General features: G+C 34.1%; 1 protein-coding gene across 2 annotated transcripts in view; it reads right to left on the reverse strand.

The window, feature by feature from the left end:
* Positions 1–18,508, reverse strand: part of LOC140449619 (uncharacterized) — a 34,060-nt gene that overhangs the window by 4,180 nt on the left and 11,372 nt on the right. Inside the window, exon 3 of one of the 2 annotated variants that reach the window (XM_072542850.1) lies at positions 11–4,323. The exons of the other annotated variant lie outside the window; for it this stretch is intronic. Within the exon in view, the coding sequence (XP_072398951.1) occupies positions 2,090–4,323 (2,234 nt within the window). The 3' untranslated portion in view covers positions 11–2,089. Of the gene's footprint in view, positions 1–10; positions 4,324–18,508 lie in introns of those variants that run through there. 2 annotated transcript variants of the gene reach the window in all.

Genomic DNA, 18,508 nt, shown 5'->3' on the forward strand with positions numbered 1-18,508 from the left:
CTGTTAAATCAGAATTACTTAATTAAATGAAAATTAATAATGTATCTATGGTTGCAAAAAATATATCTAGGTTGAGTTGAAGAAATATGTATATGTTGCAGTTATACAAATGGTTTTCATGGATTTTCACCCAATCAGATAGAAAACTTGATAAGTAGTCTTAATAATATTAATAATTTTATAACATCCAATATGAATCAGGAGCAGTCGAATTTACAAATATTATCAAATGATACGTTAAAAACAGATAAACAAATTAACTCATTAAATTCTAATGAGCCAGAAAAAAAGCAGACCTGTATATTTATATGATAAAACTGATTTAGGGCCATTTCACATTTTAATTGAAAACAATGATTAAAATTTTGCAGGCAAATTAAATGCAACTTGTTAGACTGTTTGTTCGGGCTGTTAGGCCGTTGTCTTCTGAGATTAGTTCTCGATGTTTCGCCAACCCTAGGGGTTGGCATCTTCTGGGGATGTTACTGTTTGCTTGTAAGCTGAAACTCATGATACTATAAATGACAAGATAGGATCTTCCCGTAGCGTAAAATCGGTCGTGTTCGCACATGACGTAATTGGCGAGTAGAATTTGAATTCTTGTTAAAGTTAAATGGGATTTGTATGCATTCCGTGATCAAATTATTCAATTAGCAAAATAATATTAAACCACGTTTTTCTGTTATTTGTTTATAAAAGACAAGAACAATATAAAAACTATAAGAACAAACTAGACGAAAATAAGTTTAAGATGTTTAATAACTACAATAATCGTACACATAAGGATATCTCCAAACTATTTATTAATAAATAAAAAAATACATAAAAAGATACATAAGAAAAATAAACATTTTCTAATATGTGCACAAATCAAACTTAAATGTATTCGAAAACATTTTAGTGTTCGCACATATTTGTTTTATTACAGATAATTAATCACTATACAATAATATAATAGGTAATTTCAGTACATGTTGTTACCAGTGTCTCTATCTTCGGGCATTGTGAAAAAGGTCGAGGTTTGTGAAAAAAATATATTTTTCTTTCCATGGCCGACCCAGGAAGCAATACCGTTATGACAATGGACACAAAAATATTGGTGAAAATAAGGCCTCGTTAAGGTTCCCGGTTAAATATTATACAAAGGCATATTAAAATATTTAACCGGCCTACTTTACAAATACAATATTTGGAAACAATTTAGAAAATTTCTTTGCACTATTTCCCATTTAAGATTTTATTATTTTAAAATGCTAGAATGTTTTGATCATCTCTTAAACAACTCAATATCACAATATTTTCTCTCCACTAATCCAGCATTATGTAATTTTTTACAGATTTCGTCTAATCGGTCTCCTAAAAGGGAAGGTACTGAATACTTTTTCAAAATTTTTCTACACTTGCTGGCATTTTCTGATAATTCTGTCACGAAATCTCTTCCAAATTATCAATATTAAAATGTACACAATGTGAATGAAATTTGCACTCAAGATATTTTGATTTAAAGTCACTAAGTATATTAGAATAGAATATTTACAAGATATTTAGAAATTTGTATAGTGATTTGTGGATTACTTTATTGTAATTATGGTAAAATTATAATTAAAAGTCGAAACATCTAGTTAGGTTAGTTAAACATACTGAACCCAAATAACACAGTACGTTTTGAGTACGTACAATTTTGGTACTGTACGTACGTGATGTAAAATGTACGTTTTAAGTACGTACACTGCGGTACATACCAGTACGTACTATTCATGATACTATAACAAACATGTTTTGTTATAGTATCATGCGTACTATTACGTCTTAAGTATGTACATGAGAGAAGAGCTAAACATATTTATTATGTTAGGTTATGTTAACCTAACCTAATTTGGTTGCTTAGGAATTTTTCACATCGAGTACAGTTTTGATGTGATAATTCATTGCAAGATAGTTTCATTTAGATTTTTTTACTTTTGTGTTCTCACGTGATATTTTAAAAGTATTTTGTTTGGTGCAAATTTCACATTCAAACGGTTTTTCACCAGTGTGCACTCTCATACGCACTTTTAAATGTTGTTTCATTGAATGTGCAAACTCCACATTAAAATGGGTTTTCACCGGTATGCATTGTCATATGCAATTTTAAACCACCTTCCCTTGAAAATTGTTTCGTGCAAATTTCACATTTAAATGGTTTTTCTCCAGTATGCATTCTCATATGCAATTTTAAATCACCTTTCCTTGAAAATTGTTTGGTGCAAATTTCACATTTAAAGGGTTTCTCACCAGTATGCACTCTCATATGCGCTTTTAAATGTTGTTTCATTGAAAATTGTCTGGTACAAACCCCACATTCAAATGAGTTTTCACCAGTATGCACTCGCATATGCGATTTCAAAACGCGTTTTGTTGAAAAATGTTTGTTGCAAATTTCACATTTAAATGGTTTTTCACCAGTATGCATTCTCATATGCAATTTTAAACCATCTTTTCTTGAAAATTGTTTCGTGCAAATTTCACATTTAAATGGTTTTTCACCAGTATGCATTCTCATATGCAATTTTAAACCATCTTTCCTTGAAAATTGTTTCGTGCAAATTTCACATTTAAATGGTTTTTCACCAGTATGCACTCGCATATGCGATTTCAAAACGCGTTTTGTTGAAAAATGTTTGTTGCAAATTTCACATTTAAATGGTTTTTCACCAGTATGCATTCTCATATGCAATTTTAAACCATCTTTCCTTGAAAATTGTTTGGTGCAAATTTCACATTTAAATGGTTTTTCACCAGTATGCACTCGCATATGCGATTTCAAAACGCGTTTTGTTGAAAATTGTTTGGTGCAAATTTCACATTTAAATGGTTTTTCACCAGTATGCATTCTCATATGCAATTTTAAATCACCTTTCCTTGAAAATTGTTTGGTACATATTTCACATTCAAATAGTTTCTCATCATTATGTATTGCCATATGTGTTTTTAAAGTAAACTTCGTTGAAAATTGTTTGGGGCAAATTTCACATCTAAATGGTTTTTCAAAAGTATGCACACTCATATGCGCTATTAATTGTTGTTTCATTGAAAATTGTTTGGTGGAAACACCACATTCAAATGGTTTTTCACCAGTATGCACTCTCATATGCGCTTTTAAATGTTGTTTCATTGAAAATTGTCTGGTACAAACCTCACATTCAAATGAGTTTTCACCAGTATGCACTCGCATATGCGATTTCAAAACGCGTTTTGTTGAAAATTGTTTGGTGCAAATTTCACATTTAAATGGTTTTATACCAGTATGCACTCTCATATGCGCTTTTAAATATTGTTTCATTGAAAATTGTCTGGTACAAACCTCACATTCAAATGAGTTTTCACCAGTATGCACTCGCATATGCGATTTCAAAACGTGTTTTATTGAAAATTTTCTGGCACAAACCTCACATTCAAATGGTTTTTCAACAGTGTGCACTCTCATATGCTTTTTTAAATATTGTTTCAGTGAAAATTGTTTGGCACAAACCTCACATTCAAATAGGTTTTCACCAGTATGCAATGCCATATGCGATTTCAAAACGTGTTTTGTTGACAATTGTTTGGGGCAAATTTCACATTTAAATGGTTTTTCATCAGTATGCACTCTCATATGCGCTTTTAAATGTTGTTTCATTGAAAATTGTCTGGTACAAACCCCGCATTCAAATAAGTTTTCACCAGTATGCACTCGCATATGCGATTTCAAAACTGGTTTTGTTGAAAACTGTTTGGTGCAAATTTCACATTTAAATGGTTTTTCACCAGTATGCACTCTCATATGCGCTTTTAAATGTTGTTTCATTGAAAATTGTTTGGCACAAACCCCACATTCAAATGGTTTTTCACGAGTATGCACTGCCATATGCAATTTCAAAATGTGTTTTGTTGAAAATTGTTTGGTGCAAATTTCACATTTAAATGGTTTTTCACCAGTATGCATGCTCATATGCAATTTTAAACCATCTTTCCATGAAAATTGTTTGGTACAAATTCCACATTCAAATGGTTTTTCACCAGTATGCATTCTCATATGCAATTTTAAACCATCTTTCCTTGAAAATTGTTTAGTACAAATTCCACATTCAAATGGTTTTTCACCAGTATGCACTCTCATATGCGATTGTAAAATTTTCTTCATTGAAAATTGTTTGGTGCAGATTTCACATGTATAAGGTTTTTCCCTAGTGTGTATCCTCATATGTAGTTCTGAACGATAATTGTTTGACAATGGTTTGTCACTCCTATCATGATTTTTTAATAGGCAACTGGCATCAGATGTCATATCTTTGCAAGAAAAACCTAAAATGATAATTACCTGTTAAATCAGAATTACGTAATTAAATGAAAATTAAAAATGTATCTATGGTTGCAAAAAATATATCTAGGCTGAATTGAAGAAATACGTATATGTTGCAGTTATACAAATGCTTTTCATGGATTTCCACCCAATCAGCTAGAAATCTCGATAAGTAGTCTTAATAATATTAATAATTTTATAACATTCAGTATAAATCAGGAGCAGTCAAATTTACAAATATTATCAAACGATACGTTAAAAACAGATAAACAAATTAACTCATTAAATTCTCATGAGACAGAAAAAATAAGACCTGTATATTTATATGATTTAGGCCATTTCACATTTTAATTGAAAACAATGATAAAAATTTTACAGGCAAATTAAATGCAACTTGTTAAACTGTTTGTTCGGGCTGTTAGGCCGTTGTCTTCTAAGATTAGTACTCAACGTTTCGCCAACACTACTGACGCAGCTTTGTACTACGGAGGCCATATTTATATTTTCTACTCGCCTCCCATAAGCATAATCGGCTTAAAGAAATTTTATTAAACAAAAAAATAAACAGTAGAGACATTAGAATCATATGTAACCTCTATTGGAACCAAACAGCAAAAGTGAAAGTTGAAAACGAACTAACCGAGCATATCCAGATTCGCCGTGGGGTCCGCCAAGGGTGTATTTTGTCACCCTTGTTATTCAATTTATACAGTGAAGCCATCTCAGAATTAGCGCTTGTCGAAGTCAGTGAGGGCCTTATAATAAACGGTGAGCCACTTAATAACATAAGATATGCAGACGACACCGTCCTTCTGGCAGGAACACTAGAAGAACTGCAACGCCTTGCTGAACAACTTAATATATATATTGCCACGATTATGGACTAAAAATAAATTTGAAGAAAACCAAGTTCATGATATTTACAAAAGCACAAAACATCAAAGTTAAGCTAGTACTAGATAATAGAGAAATTAAACAAATACCTTCGTACAAATACCTTGGAGCATGGATCACAGAAGATACTGATCAGACAAAGGAAATAAGACGCCGCATTGAAATTGCACGGTCAACTTTTAATAGAATGAGAAAACTTTTTTGTAATCGCGATATCAATATATCGCTCCGAATAAGAATGCTTCGATGTTATATTTTCTCTACCCTTTTGTATGGGGTTGAAGCTTGGACACTTAAAAATCCAACATTAAAAACCTAGAAGCATTCGAAATGTGGTGTTACCGACGTATTTTGAAAATATCATGGATGGATCGCAAAACAAACGAACAAGTTCTCAAAAAACTAGGAAAACAAAGCTTTAAATTCCATAAAAATCAGGAAATTGGAATACTTGGGGCACATCATGAGAGGTGAAAAATACGAACTACTAAGGAATATAATGCAGGGTAAAATCAAAGACAGAAGAAGCGTAGGTAGACGTAAAATCTCGTGGCTACGCAATTTCCGTGAATGGTTTGGATGCAGTTCAATTGAACTATTCAGGCGCGTAACCAACAAAATTATAATTGCCAGAATGATTTCCAACCTCCGATAGGAGCGGAACATGAAGAAGAAGAAGACTGGCCTCCTCTCCACTGGTTTCGGCGTGAGGGGGCGTGTCGTCGTTTGTAGCTTTCCTTTTTTCGTGATATCCGGGAAGGGTGTTTGTGGATTTTAAAATTGGTATCCATGTTTTGTTAATTTTTAGTTCTTCTATCCGATTAAAATTATTTGTACACGGATCGTACTAAGTATTAGTCAATAAAACTTTTTTAAGAGTATAATTATTAATCAAAATTTCAAGTAAACTTAAACATCATTCAATTTTACACGAAAAAGGTACTCTTGGTAAAACTCGATACTGTGTACCGTTTTCGGAATATTTTGATTTGAAAATTATGAAGTAATAATTGATGCTGGTAGTAATGATAAAGTTCTAATAGGTATACCTCTATTTTCTCCAAGTGTACCATGGAAATCTGACATTTATTGATTGTTATGACGATAAATCAACAATAATTAGAGTTTTGAAACCTTGTTATTTGTAAAATCAAATCGAAATGTACTCAAATGTTGAATACACTGACACTTAGGCGAATGTTTAGGATGTTCTAGTGCAGCTGTGACACGTTATACAGAAAAGTTTCCTAGAAGAAACTTTTCAAAGAAGACAAGTAGAAAAGTAATCAGAAGAGCTGAAGAAATAATGATAACCACCGCAAGTCACTCACAATATAATCCAGCAAACAACACAGCACAACATTGCCTGGATACATTAAAACAAAAACTTTCCGTTTACTCAGGCCAACTAAGGAGATACAAAATTAGTAACAAACGAAAATCAGACATGCTTTTTGAGAATGCCGAGAAGGCGTTCTATCGGAAACTCAATTCTACTGCAGAAAGTGCCAATAAATCGTACCCAAGCCAAGAAGAAATCCATGAGTTTTGGGGAAATCAACTTTCCACACCAGCTGCTCTTAACACCAATGCTGGATGGATTGAAGATACGACGCACAACTGCGAACACTACGTTACTGCTCCATACTAACCCTTTACTACTGAAGAAGTTTCAAATATTATCAAAGAGCTTCATAACTGGAAATCTCCTGGACCAGACGGCATTCAAAACTTCTGGCTTAAGAAGTTCTGGACTATTTATGAGTGCTTATCAGCATTAATTAATCACAGTATTTCTAATCCGCAGGAAATACCATCTTTCCTAACCTAGGGAACAACTTATTTAATACCAAAAGATCAAAATAACACCCAAGATCCAACCAAATATCGCCCAATTACTTGTCTTCCAACTCTGTATAAATTATTCACATCCTGTGTAGCCCGGCGTATCTACCAACACTGTGCTCTAAACAAGATCATAGAGCCTCAACAGAAAGGGTGCGCTAAGGGTTCCATGGGCTGCAAAGAACAACTTATCATCGACTCTGTCATTTCTAACCAAGCATATAGCAAAAAAAGGAATCTCGTTACTGCTTTCATCGACTACAAGAAAGCATTTGATTCAGTGCCGCATGAATGGCTTGTAGATATATTACAAATATATAAAGTCGATGATAACATAGTGACCTTTTTAAAACATATAATGTCAGATTGGAAGACAAAAATTCACCTACAAATACCCGGTGAAAACAATATCGAAACTAAAAATATTGCAATCAACCGGGGCCTATTTCAAGGACACTCGTTGAGCCCACTGTGGTTTTGTCTAGCGATGAACCCCCTATCTCAGCTACTGAACTCAACTGACACAGGTTTTAGCATCAAAAATAACACTACTGTTGTGGCAAAGCTTAACCATCTATTGTATACGGATGATTTAAAACTATTGGCTTCTACTCGATGCCACCTGGATCAGATGCTGAAAACAGTGGAAAATTTCTCTAATGACATTAGTATGCACTTCGGTCTTGATAAGTGCCGTGTCTTAAATATAATTAAACGAAAGGTTCAGCCCGGTGGATTCGATATGCAAAACGGCCAGAACATCGAGGCCATGGGTGAAAATGATATGTATAAATACCTCGGAATAAAGCAAGCGCGGAAGATCGACCATAAGCAAATGAAAACTGAGATAACTACTGAGTTTATACGAAGGGTAAAACAGCTGCTTCGTTCACACCTTAATAGTAAAAATTTGTTTAAGGCACTAAACACCTATGCATGTTCCGCGCTTAGCTACTCATTTGGTATTGTTAAGTGGACAAATACACCTCACAAAAGCACAAAAACCATTCTCGAAGTGCAGTAGAAAGAACGACATTACCGCGGTATTTAGGAGGACGAGGACTTATGGATATAAGTGAGCAACTAGAAAAACACATTACTAATTTAAGAACTTATTTTCAGGTGCAGGCTGAGACATCTACTCTACATCGCGCGATTTGTGCAGTAGATGATACAACACCGATCAAACTGAGGGAACCAGAAATGCGCATAAACCATCTTACTAAGGACGAAAAAATGCGCACCTGGATGGGTAAACCTCTTCACGGGCGACATCCTAATGAGGTCAGTCAAGACCACGTCGACAATAAAGCGTCGAACTATTGGCTGGCATCAGGAAAGTTGTTCCCTGAAACAGAGGGTTCATTACTCGCCATTCAGGATCAGGTTATACCAACCAAAAATTACCTGAAATATATCGTCAAAGACCCTCAGGTCCAAAATGACAAATGCCGATATGGATGTCAAACTCAAGAAACCATCCGACACATTACCGGGAGTTACCAGGCATTTGCTGCAACTGAATATAAGGAACGGCACGACTCAGTAGGAAAGATCCTTCATCAAGAGATAGCCATCAAACTGGGACTTCTCCAAACAAACCATCTCCCATATTATCAATACGTTCCTGAAAGTATACTTGAGAATGATAACTACAAGCTATACTGGGACCGTACTGTGCTCACAGACCAAACAGTGGCACATAATAGACCAGATCTCATACTAGTTAATAAACTAAAGAGACAAACAACACTAATTGATGTGGCGACACCCAACAACAATAATCTTCGTGTTAAACAAAACGAAAAGATCGCCAAATACAGGGATCTGGAAATTCAAATACGAAGTCAGTGGAGAATGGAAAGTACCCAGACAATACCTATTATTCTCTCTACTACTGGAGTCATTCCGAAGAACCTCCTCGAAAACATAAGAAAGCTAGGTCTGAATGAACATCTGTACAAGACCATGCAGAAAGCTGTACTTCTCTCAACGTCCAGATATGTACGAAAATTTTTGGGAGATACTCCAGCATACCAAGTCACCTAGGGCTCGATAATACGGAAAGGGTCCCACCAGAGCTCAATCCTTTTGATACCGTAAGTATCTGGGATGAGTGAATTTTCCCCTTAGAGGGAGTGAGAGCCGTATGGGTAAATCTGGGAAAACAACAACAATAAAAATAAAAAGAGAAACTTTACATCCAATATAATACAAGTGATATGAGATCTACTCAACTTTATTAGCTTTAACGAATTTCGGGCCATTATTATTGCGAGCAATGTCACATACTGCACATTGACACTTGATGGCATCAAATAATCTCGTCCTTATTATTTGCTTAAAGTGATTATAACCTGGTGTGCTTAATTGATTTTTATTATTATAAAGCTTATTTAAGCAAATACTACAAATACCTGACGGAAATTCTTCTCGAGAAGAATCACAACAAATCAAAATAGTTTTTTATCACTTTCTCGATTTTTCCACCTGTCACAGTCATCATTAATAAAAATCGGATAAAATTGGCGTTTAACTTGAAAATAAAAAAAAATCTTTAAATTGTCATATTTTTGGCTCTATAAGAGCTTGAAACTTTTATCAAATTGTGTGACTCGCAGCTACCTTCAAGTTACAGTAACGTCAATCGCTTCACATATTAGCCCATTAATGGCCAAGCATTGAAATAATCAAATTTCTTGCAATTCAAGTTTATATACTTTATAAATAAAGGCATAATAACAATATTTCACTTAAAATTATAAACAATAATAATTGCAATATACAAAAAAATAATGTTTCGTTAACGAAACTTTGGCATAATATATGTAGTAAATTAAAAGTTATATCAGACAGAATGACGGTATTAGATTTTTGTTTTGATAAAGTGCAGCAACAACCGTTGATACGTATTTCGACCTCCTTAAGTCTCTTCAGAACGGTATAGCCACTGCTCTGAACCAAAACAAAAATCTTTCCCGTCCTAGAAAATAGTTATTAAAATAACTATATACAGACGTAACTACGCCATCTAAAAACAAAAAGAGAAATCAAACGATTTCTACTTAGCGAAACCGAATTCAAATCTTAACCACTGTGTTTCCTAAAATTTGCGAAACAAACAGCTGTTTATAGCTGTATAGCTTGTATGTAGCTTAAATATTGTAGCTTAATTTGATATCCCATTTATAAATGTTATATGCAACCGATTGAAAAGGTACAACGGAAACTTTTAAAATATTTAGCTTTTAAGGTTGATGGAGTATATCGTGTCCGTGGTTATGATTACGATTTGTTATGTAACAGGTTTAATATTATAAGTTTAGAGTTAAGAAGAATTATATTTTCGGTTTCATTTTTATATAAGTTGTTACACAACTGTATTGACTGCAGTGATATATTAGGTCAAATTAGATTTAATGTGCCAAGAATTACTTCCAGGTCGACTATAGTGTTTACTTGTCCACGTGCGAGAACAAATATGTTACTGAAGTCACCCATTTATATTATGTGCAATAATTATAACAAAATATGCAACCATTGTGATATTTTCTCATGCTCAATTAATCATCTGGTTGATACCGCACTGGTTTATGGAGTACATTAGATTGTTAATTTTTTTTTGTGTATTTTTTTTTATTTCTTATATACGTAGTGATTTGTTTAATTTATATTGTTCTCACTCTTTATTTTGTTTTTCACCTACTTATTTTTTGCACTTATTTTTTTTACTTGATATTTTTTTATCACCTACTAATGATTGTATACTAATTAAAAATGTATCTTAAATTTTTACCCTAGAAATGGGAAACTGTTGGGTAATAAAGCTATTATTTATTTATTTATTTATTTATTTATCTCATTTTTTATGGAAAGCACTAAAACAGTCAGCGTGCAAGTGAACCTTGCATTTTCCGCACATATAAACAGAGTTAGTTTTGGACAGTCTGCACCGCCGTCTACGTCTCTCCTCTTCGCGAACGATATTATGGCCAGTCTGGTCATATTGAATATCAGAAGGTAAACTTCCTTTAGAAGGACGACCCCATGCAGATGTGGAAGGCGTTGGCTCTGGGTCTGATTCAGAGTCACCTTCTTCAGCAGCTGTAAATCTTTTTTCGTTCTGTATCAGTGACAAAACCAACGAAGAACGGAATTGCAATTGGGAGATTCGAGAGTCATTCGCAATGTTGTAAATTCTCCATGAATTTACAATCCACAAGGTTCATAAACAAGGGCCACCACCACTATTTACGTCTTACTCAGATCCTGTAATTTGATACCGAATTATCTAGGACATCAACACCTCCCATATGTCGGTTATAATCGTTAATCATATTGGGCTGAGGTATTGAATCCTCGTTTCGTAGCTTCCGATTATATCTTTTAACTGTAACAATTGGATGAACCATTCCATTGTTGCTGGCTACAGTTACAACGGAATTATCATTCCACCTTGCAACTGATACTTCTGCCTTTTTGTCGAAAGCATAATCAAACTCGCCCCTGTTCTTTTTTCCAGCACTTTGCTACTTTGTAGAGGACATCCTGCTAACCTATTCTCTCTCACGGTGCTAGTAAAGAAAATTCCTTTTTCACCTAGAATATGGAATAGTGCATAACTCGAAAAGAATTTGTCGAAGAAAACTCTATGTCTTGAAGGGTTTTGCATTACACGTAGCAAATCCAAAACTACTTGCGCCCCAATGTGTATTGAGATTTCTGCCTTTTTGGATTTGCGCTACCATAAGGAATGGATTGGTATAGATATCCAGATATCCCTCTGAGCTACACAAGCACCAGACCTTGAAGCCAAAGCGCATTGGTTTACCCTTCATAAACATTTTTGCCGAATATGGGCCGGAATAAGGAACTATTTGTTCATCTATAGACATATTATGAGCAAATAGTCCAAACTGCAAATATCCTTCGTTCATCAGCAAAAATAATGGACGTATCTTGGCAAATTTATCATTTTTTATCATTTTTGTCTAAGTTATTATTATCAGAGACATGAAGATTTCTTTTTATGTTTCGGAAGGTGTTTCGACTCATGCACTTTCTAACGAGCTCCACGCCTTTATCTGGGTCTTTTGACCAATACATATCACACGCCGGAAGTGTATGATAACCGGTAAGGATTAAAATACCAAAAAACTTCTGCAGTTGAGCTGGAGAGAGTTTGAAATCATGTCTGTTGTTGTACCGGGCATACTTCAGGCTGAATTCGAGTATCTTCTGGAATCCAATATCGTCAAAATATAAAGAGAATATTTCAAATGATGTTTTTCCAGCATCAAGTCTCAGCTTTATTTCTTCCTTTTTATTAAATTAATTTTCTTTTGGAGAAGAGGAATAGTTTTTTAACGATTTAGACCAGTCAGGTGTATATTGCGTTGGTTTGCGTTTTCGTTGGGAACTTACTTTTCTTTTCTTCCCCCTACTTGTAGATGGTTCCAATATGGATTCTGTGGGCGTCTTAGCCTCATCTCGAGATCTTGTGTGGATCTCGAATGTTCCAGCGATATCAGTTAAAGCCCCTTCCTCTATAAGATTATCATCCAAATCCTCTTCATCTGTTAACACATCAACTAAAGGAGGTATATAAACTGCATCTATCTCATCCGCTTCTTCTAAATCGGAATCATCCTCCAGTATAGCTTGCAGTTCTTTCACTGAAAGAGGTCTATTCATTTCATATTCGGACAGTCTAAAAATAGAAGATCGTTTCAGAATGGAACATGTATATGGGATTTACAAAATACTAATAACAAATTTTACATACCCTCTGGACATCTTGATTCACGGTAAAAATACTGCAAAATTGTAAAAAATAGCTACTAACGAGTAGACTCACTATTATTATACCACTTTAACTCACTATTATTATACCAAAGAAATCACTACACAGTTGGAAATAATAACTAAGACTGAAACATGTTGTATTATTGTAGACTATCCAATATGGATAATAAATTCACGGATCACGCCAAAGTTTCATAAACGAAACATTATCTTTAAGGCGTTATAAAATTTTATAAGTAGTCAGATTTCAAATTATGTTTGGATAATATTATTCTACAATCTCTAATTGAACAAGGAATGCTAGTTTTGTCTAATTTTAAATATCTTGTGATTTATTATGCGAGCTCAAACGACACTAACAGATACTATAGATAAAGTCACGTTGAGATGGCAGTGTACGGATATAGGATAACAGCGTTGCCAATTCTACTGCCATTGTAAGTTTTGCTACTTTTGTAAAATAAGCAGGGCCAAACTCACGGTAAACTAAGATATGTTTAGGTAAGCTAAAGTTGTTAATAGAAAATTCGTGAATGAAATAAATGGTAATAATTCCTAAAATGCTTTTATACATAATACCGCAGTTAATAGGGAAAAAAATATGAAAAATATTCTACAGGTTTTTTAATGTTCTAAACGGTAGATAAGGGATAACTGATGATAATTCCTTGAAGAATTACAGCCAATTTTGCTTTGTTTATTTTTTAAAGAAAGATGAAGTTTGGAAAAAATCATTTTTTTGCCTATTTTGTTCCTCGTGCATTTTAGGGAAAAATGTTTCAAATAAATGTTGCAGATCTTAAACAGTTTTTTAATTTTTTAGTTTGTAAATTAAAATACATAAACAAATGACTGAGATAATTGCAAAAACCCCTAATTGAGGCCCCTAGAACACAAGGGTGTAAGTGCAGTTGCTTATCACTTAGCAACTGATATCTAACAACAGGCACGTACTTTTGGCTTCAAACTTTCTACATTAACAACAATAACACCATCAAAAATTACATGTCATTGAAAACATGCTGAAAACTGAAAAAGTGCTACCTAGGTTTTTAAATTTATATCGAACTTTGAACAAAGATTTTTCAAAACTTTGTTTTTGGCACTTACACCCCTTGTGTTCTAGGGCCCTCAATTGTGCACTAATTTATTAAATGTTCATAACTTTATTTTTTGCATAATGACGTCTAATATAACTACTTGAAATTATGTCGATTAATGAGTTATTTAAGTGTGCTACATTTCAACCAGATCAACTAAATATTTTATTACCTTTACTGAGAAAAGAATACCCCCGAAAAACAATTTTCAATCATCTTCATTTTCATAATCTAGTTCATCTTCAGAGTCATCGTTTAATGAAATTCTAATAGGTTCAATGTCATCTTGAATGTTGTCTACTGTCCAAAAATTATTCTCCAATTTTATAACATGGTTGACGTAATTTTTCCAATGTCCATTGTTCTGTACTTTATCATAACCTTCATAAATCAATGTTTTAACGTCGTTTTGTTTGAAACTTGAATTCTTAGAGGACACGTACCGTTTCACTTCACTCCACACCATTTCTATTGGGTTCAGTTCACAGTGATAAGGCGGAAGTCTTAAGATATGTACATCTACGCGGCATTGTTCGTCACTGTGATTCCTGTATTTTTCACCAATACAATCAATTTTGTATTTGTCATAAATATTTTTAAATACATTAGCAGTTTCCAGAAGTTCATTTTTTAAGTAATCTTCTTCAAAATAAATGTCCTTTTCATAGAGCCACTCCTTAATTTGACGTTTCACTCAATATTGTTTGGGAAAATTTAATTTCCTAGAGTGATAAGATGCATTGTCCAAGATAATGACATTCTTTTTATTTTTTGGGAGATTCGGTATTAACATCTCTTCAAACCATTTTTCAAATAGATCTCCGTCCATCTCTTCATGGTAATCTTCAGCACCTTTTTTGGCAAGAAAAGTGATGTCAGCACCTTCAACAAATCCGTCTTTGTTTCCTGCATGGACTAAAACAAATCTTGGTCCTTTTCCGGTCGGAGTTTTTAAACCTGTGGTAAGTCCATTTACGAAAGCCTGTCGGCTATTTTTTATTGTTGTATCTTGCCATACTTGCCCATTGGTTATTCCAGTATTAACCCATGATTCGTCCATATAAATGATATTCGCTCCTTCGTTCCTCAGTTTCTTTATTTCCCGGAGATAGTGACGCCTCCAAGCGACTATTTCTTGTTTTTCTATTAATATTGAATTTCTACCTTGTTTGCCATATATAAAACCCATGTCGTGCAATAGTCTTCTCAACGTACTCTTGGAAAAATTCGGAAGATGCTCCATTTGCTTAATTTTTTCTAGTACTACGTCAAGGGTTGGAGGAATATTGTCCATAAAAAAACCGTGCACTACTTGTCTTATTCTAGACCGAGTTGCTTCATCATATCTATTCTCACGACTATTCAAATAACCGGTTCTTTTTTTTCTTATAGGAGTTACGAGTGGACCATTTTTACTTTCACTTCTATATCGGAATATCGTTCGCTCAGAGACTCCAGTCATAGCAGAAACTTCCCGCACTATTGTTGATACACTTTCATCATTATTACTGTTTGATAAATAGTTAAAAACATTTAACACTATTTTTTTGCATTCACTATTTAACAAATTACCGTTTTTGAATTTTATTACACTCGCGGCCATTTTGACACTGACACGACACAAACGTCTGATATCAACTGAAAATTCTTTTAATGACTCTCAAGTATTTACCTGAATTTATAATTGCTGGCATTAGACAATAATTTTGAATTTATAAATAGGTATACTTTTTTAATTCTAAATTATTTTTTAATGTCTGTAACTGTAAATGCAGGTAGAGAAAGTGTGTCATTAAAAGGACATTAAGATCAAAAACGGATTATACAAATAATTATTTCATTTCCACGAATTGTAAACAATTTTGAACAGAAGATATAATTCCGAAAAGACCAGATTTCCGAAATATAACTTTCTATTTTTAAAATACCAACAGAAAAATTATATAATTAAAAAAATGTAGTATTTTTCCGTTTCACATTCATAAATATTTCCGAAATTATAATTCTTTTATAGGAGCCGGCCCATAACGTACGATTGTAGGTACGATTAAAAACTGACAACAATGTAGTTATTTCTGGCATATAAAAAGTACAGGCCTATCTCTGGAACGCTGCCATCTGAATGTGAATTTATCTATAGTAAATTTGGAGTGTTTTGATTAGTATTTCAAAAATTATACAACACATAATATGGACCATTACGATAACAAACACGTCAATAAACTATTTATATAAAAGACGGATACATAAACTATAATATTCATCATATGAAAATAGTAGAAAGAAAATAATTAAACAAATGTTTCGTTTTGGATACTTTGGCCATTAATGGGTTAATAAGTTTTTCAATAGTGTGGTATTTAGTTTATAACTATCTAAAGTTTGAAAGGGGTCATTTTGGCACCACGTCAGTGTTTGTGAAAAATTTACGAAAATGGCAGGTTCATCCAAAACAGCACATTACGGTGATAGAAACTATGAAGAAACTCTGTTAGCATGGCATGACGAGGTAGAAAGTGAGGTTAGCGATATGGAAGAGTCAGGTGGCTCTTTAAATGACATTGAAAGTGAGCAGAGGACGAGAACAGAGAAACATAACTTACTTTCGTATTTACCAGGACTTCGTGGTGATGCCAAACAGTCGGGCAAAAGTGTATCGCCTTTACAAATATAGAGGTGTCTAATCGATAATGACATTCTATCTGAAATTCTTATACATACTAATCGAAAATTATCTGAGTTAAGAAGAAACTATAAGCGGCTTAATAAACCAGAACTGAAGGACCTTGATATTATAGAACTTGAAGCCTTTTTAGACATAATATACTACAGTTCTGTTTTCAAATCAAACAACGAGGACATTCAGTGTTTGTTTGCAACAGACGGCAGTGGCCGTGATACATTCCGTTGTGTGATGTCTCGGGAAAGAATGCTAATAACTTTAAGCTGTCTACGTTTTGACAACCCCGAAGACCGAGCGGAAAGAAAAGAAAATGATCCTGCTGCAGCAATATCAGATATTTTTAATAAATTTATAACTAATTGTCAGAAACAGTACTATATGGGCCATTACACCTGTATTGATGAGATGCTCATAGGTTTTACAGGGCGTGTAAAGTTTTGCATTACATGCCAAATAAACCCAACAAGTATGGTCTGAAGGTCTTGATTCTTACTGATGCCCGTACTCATTATTTTTTCAATGGATATATTTATACCGGCAAAGGCAGCGATGGCAAATTATTAACAGATGAAGAAAGACGTTTGGCGGTACCAACCCAATCCGTGGTAAAACTTATTCAACCTATTATAAATACCAACAGAAATGTAACTGCAGACAATTAGTTGAACTTGCAAATGAGTTGCGATAAAGAGGATGAACGTATGTTGGTACGCTTAAGAAGAACAAGAAAAAAATTCCCACCGAATTTTTGCCCAACCGGAAGAGAGAAGTAGGGAGTTGTATCTACGGTTTTACTAAACATATTACAATTGTGTCTTATGTTCCAAAGAAAAGCAAGGCTGTACTTTTAGTTTCTACGATGCATTAACAAAAATACACTGATGTTAAAACTGGCAAACCTGAAATGATTGTCTTTTATGATAAAACCAAAGGGGGCGTAGATGCCCTGGATAAAAAATGTGCAATTTATAGTTCAAGTAGACGTACTAGGCGTTGGCCTATGGCGGTATTTTATTCCATCATCGACATCGCAGGAGTTAATTTATATATTTATTTATATATATATATATATATATATATATATATATATATATATATACAGGGTGTCTCAGAGTAGATTTTAGTTTTTAAATCAATAGAACTCTGTTTCAGAACCTGGTAGAAAAACATTTATTACGAAAACAGACACACAGAACATGCGGATTTTATTTCTTAAATAAGACGACGGTTAGATGTTGACCATCTCGCTCGTAGCACTCTTGCAATCTGGATCGCAAATTGAGAAAGACGCGCTCACACATATTCACTGGAATGTTGTTAATAGCGTTGCGAATATTTTGCATCAGCCCTTCGATTGTGGCTGGTGGGTTAGCGTAGACGATGTTCTTTAAATACCCCCACAAAAAAAACCTTAAGGGGTAAGGTCAGGAAATCTCAGGGGAGAAAACGAATATCACCATTTTGTGAAACCAGTGTGCCTGGAAACATTTCTGTTAGGGCGTTTATTGAAGTGCTCGCTCTGTGTGGCGTAGCACCGTCTTGCTGGAACCATGTATTGCCTGGATTATACCCTGCAAAATTATTCAATTCTGGACGTAGCCAATTCCGCAACATGGCAGTGTATCGTGCACTGTTGACAGTTAGCGTGCGTCCTCTAGCGTATTCAAAAAAGTAGGGTCCGATGATCCTCGATGCAGACATGCCACACCAAACCGTCAGGACACCAGTAGCGAGCATTGTGCTTATTGACATATCCATTAAGGTGAAAGTGAGCCTCTTCACTGAAAATAATCCCTTCTAAGCCACCGTCATCCCAAAAACAAGTCATTATCTCCTCAGAAAAGGTTTCCTTAGTAAGTC

This window comes from Diabrotica undecimpunctata, chromosome 9 (genome assembly GCF_040954645.1).
Source record: "Diabrotica undecimpunctata isolate CICGRU chromosome 9, icDiaUnde3, whole genome shotgun sequence".
NCBI lineage: Eukaryota > Metazoa > Arthropoda > Insecta > Coleoptera > Chrysomelidae > Diabrotica > Diabrotica undecimpunctata.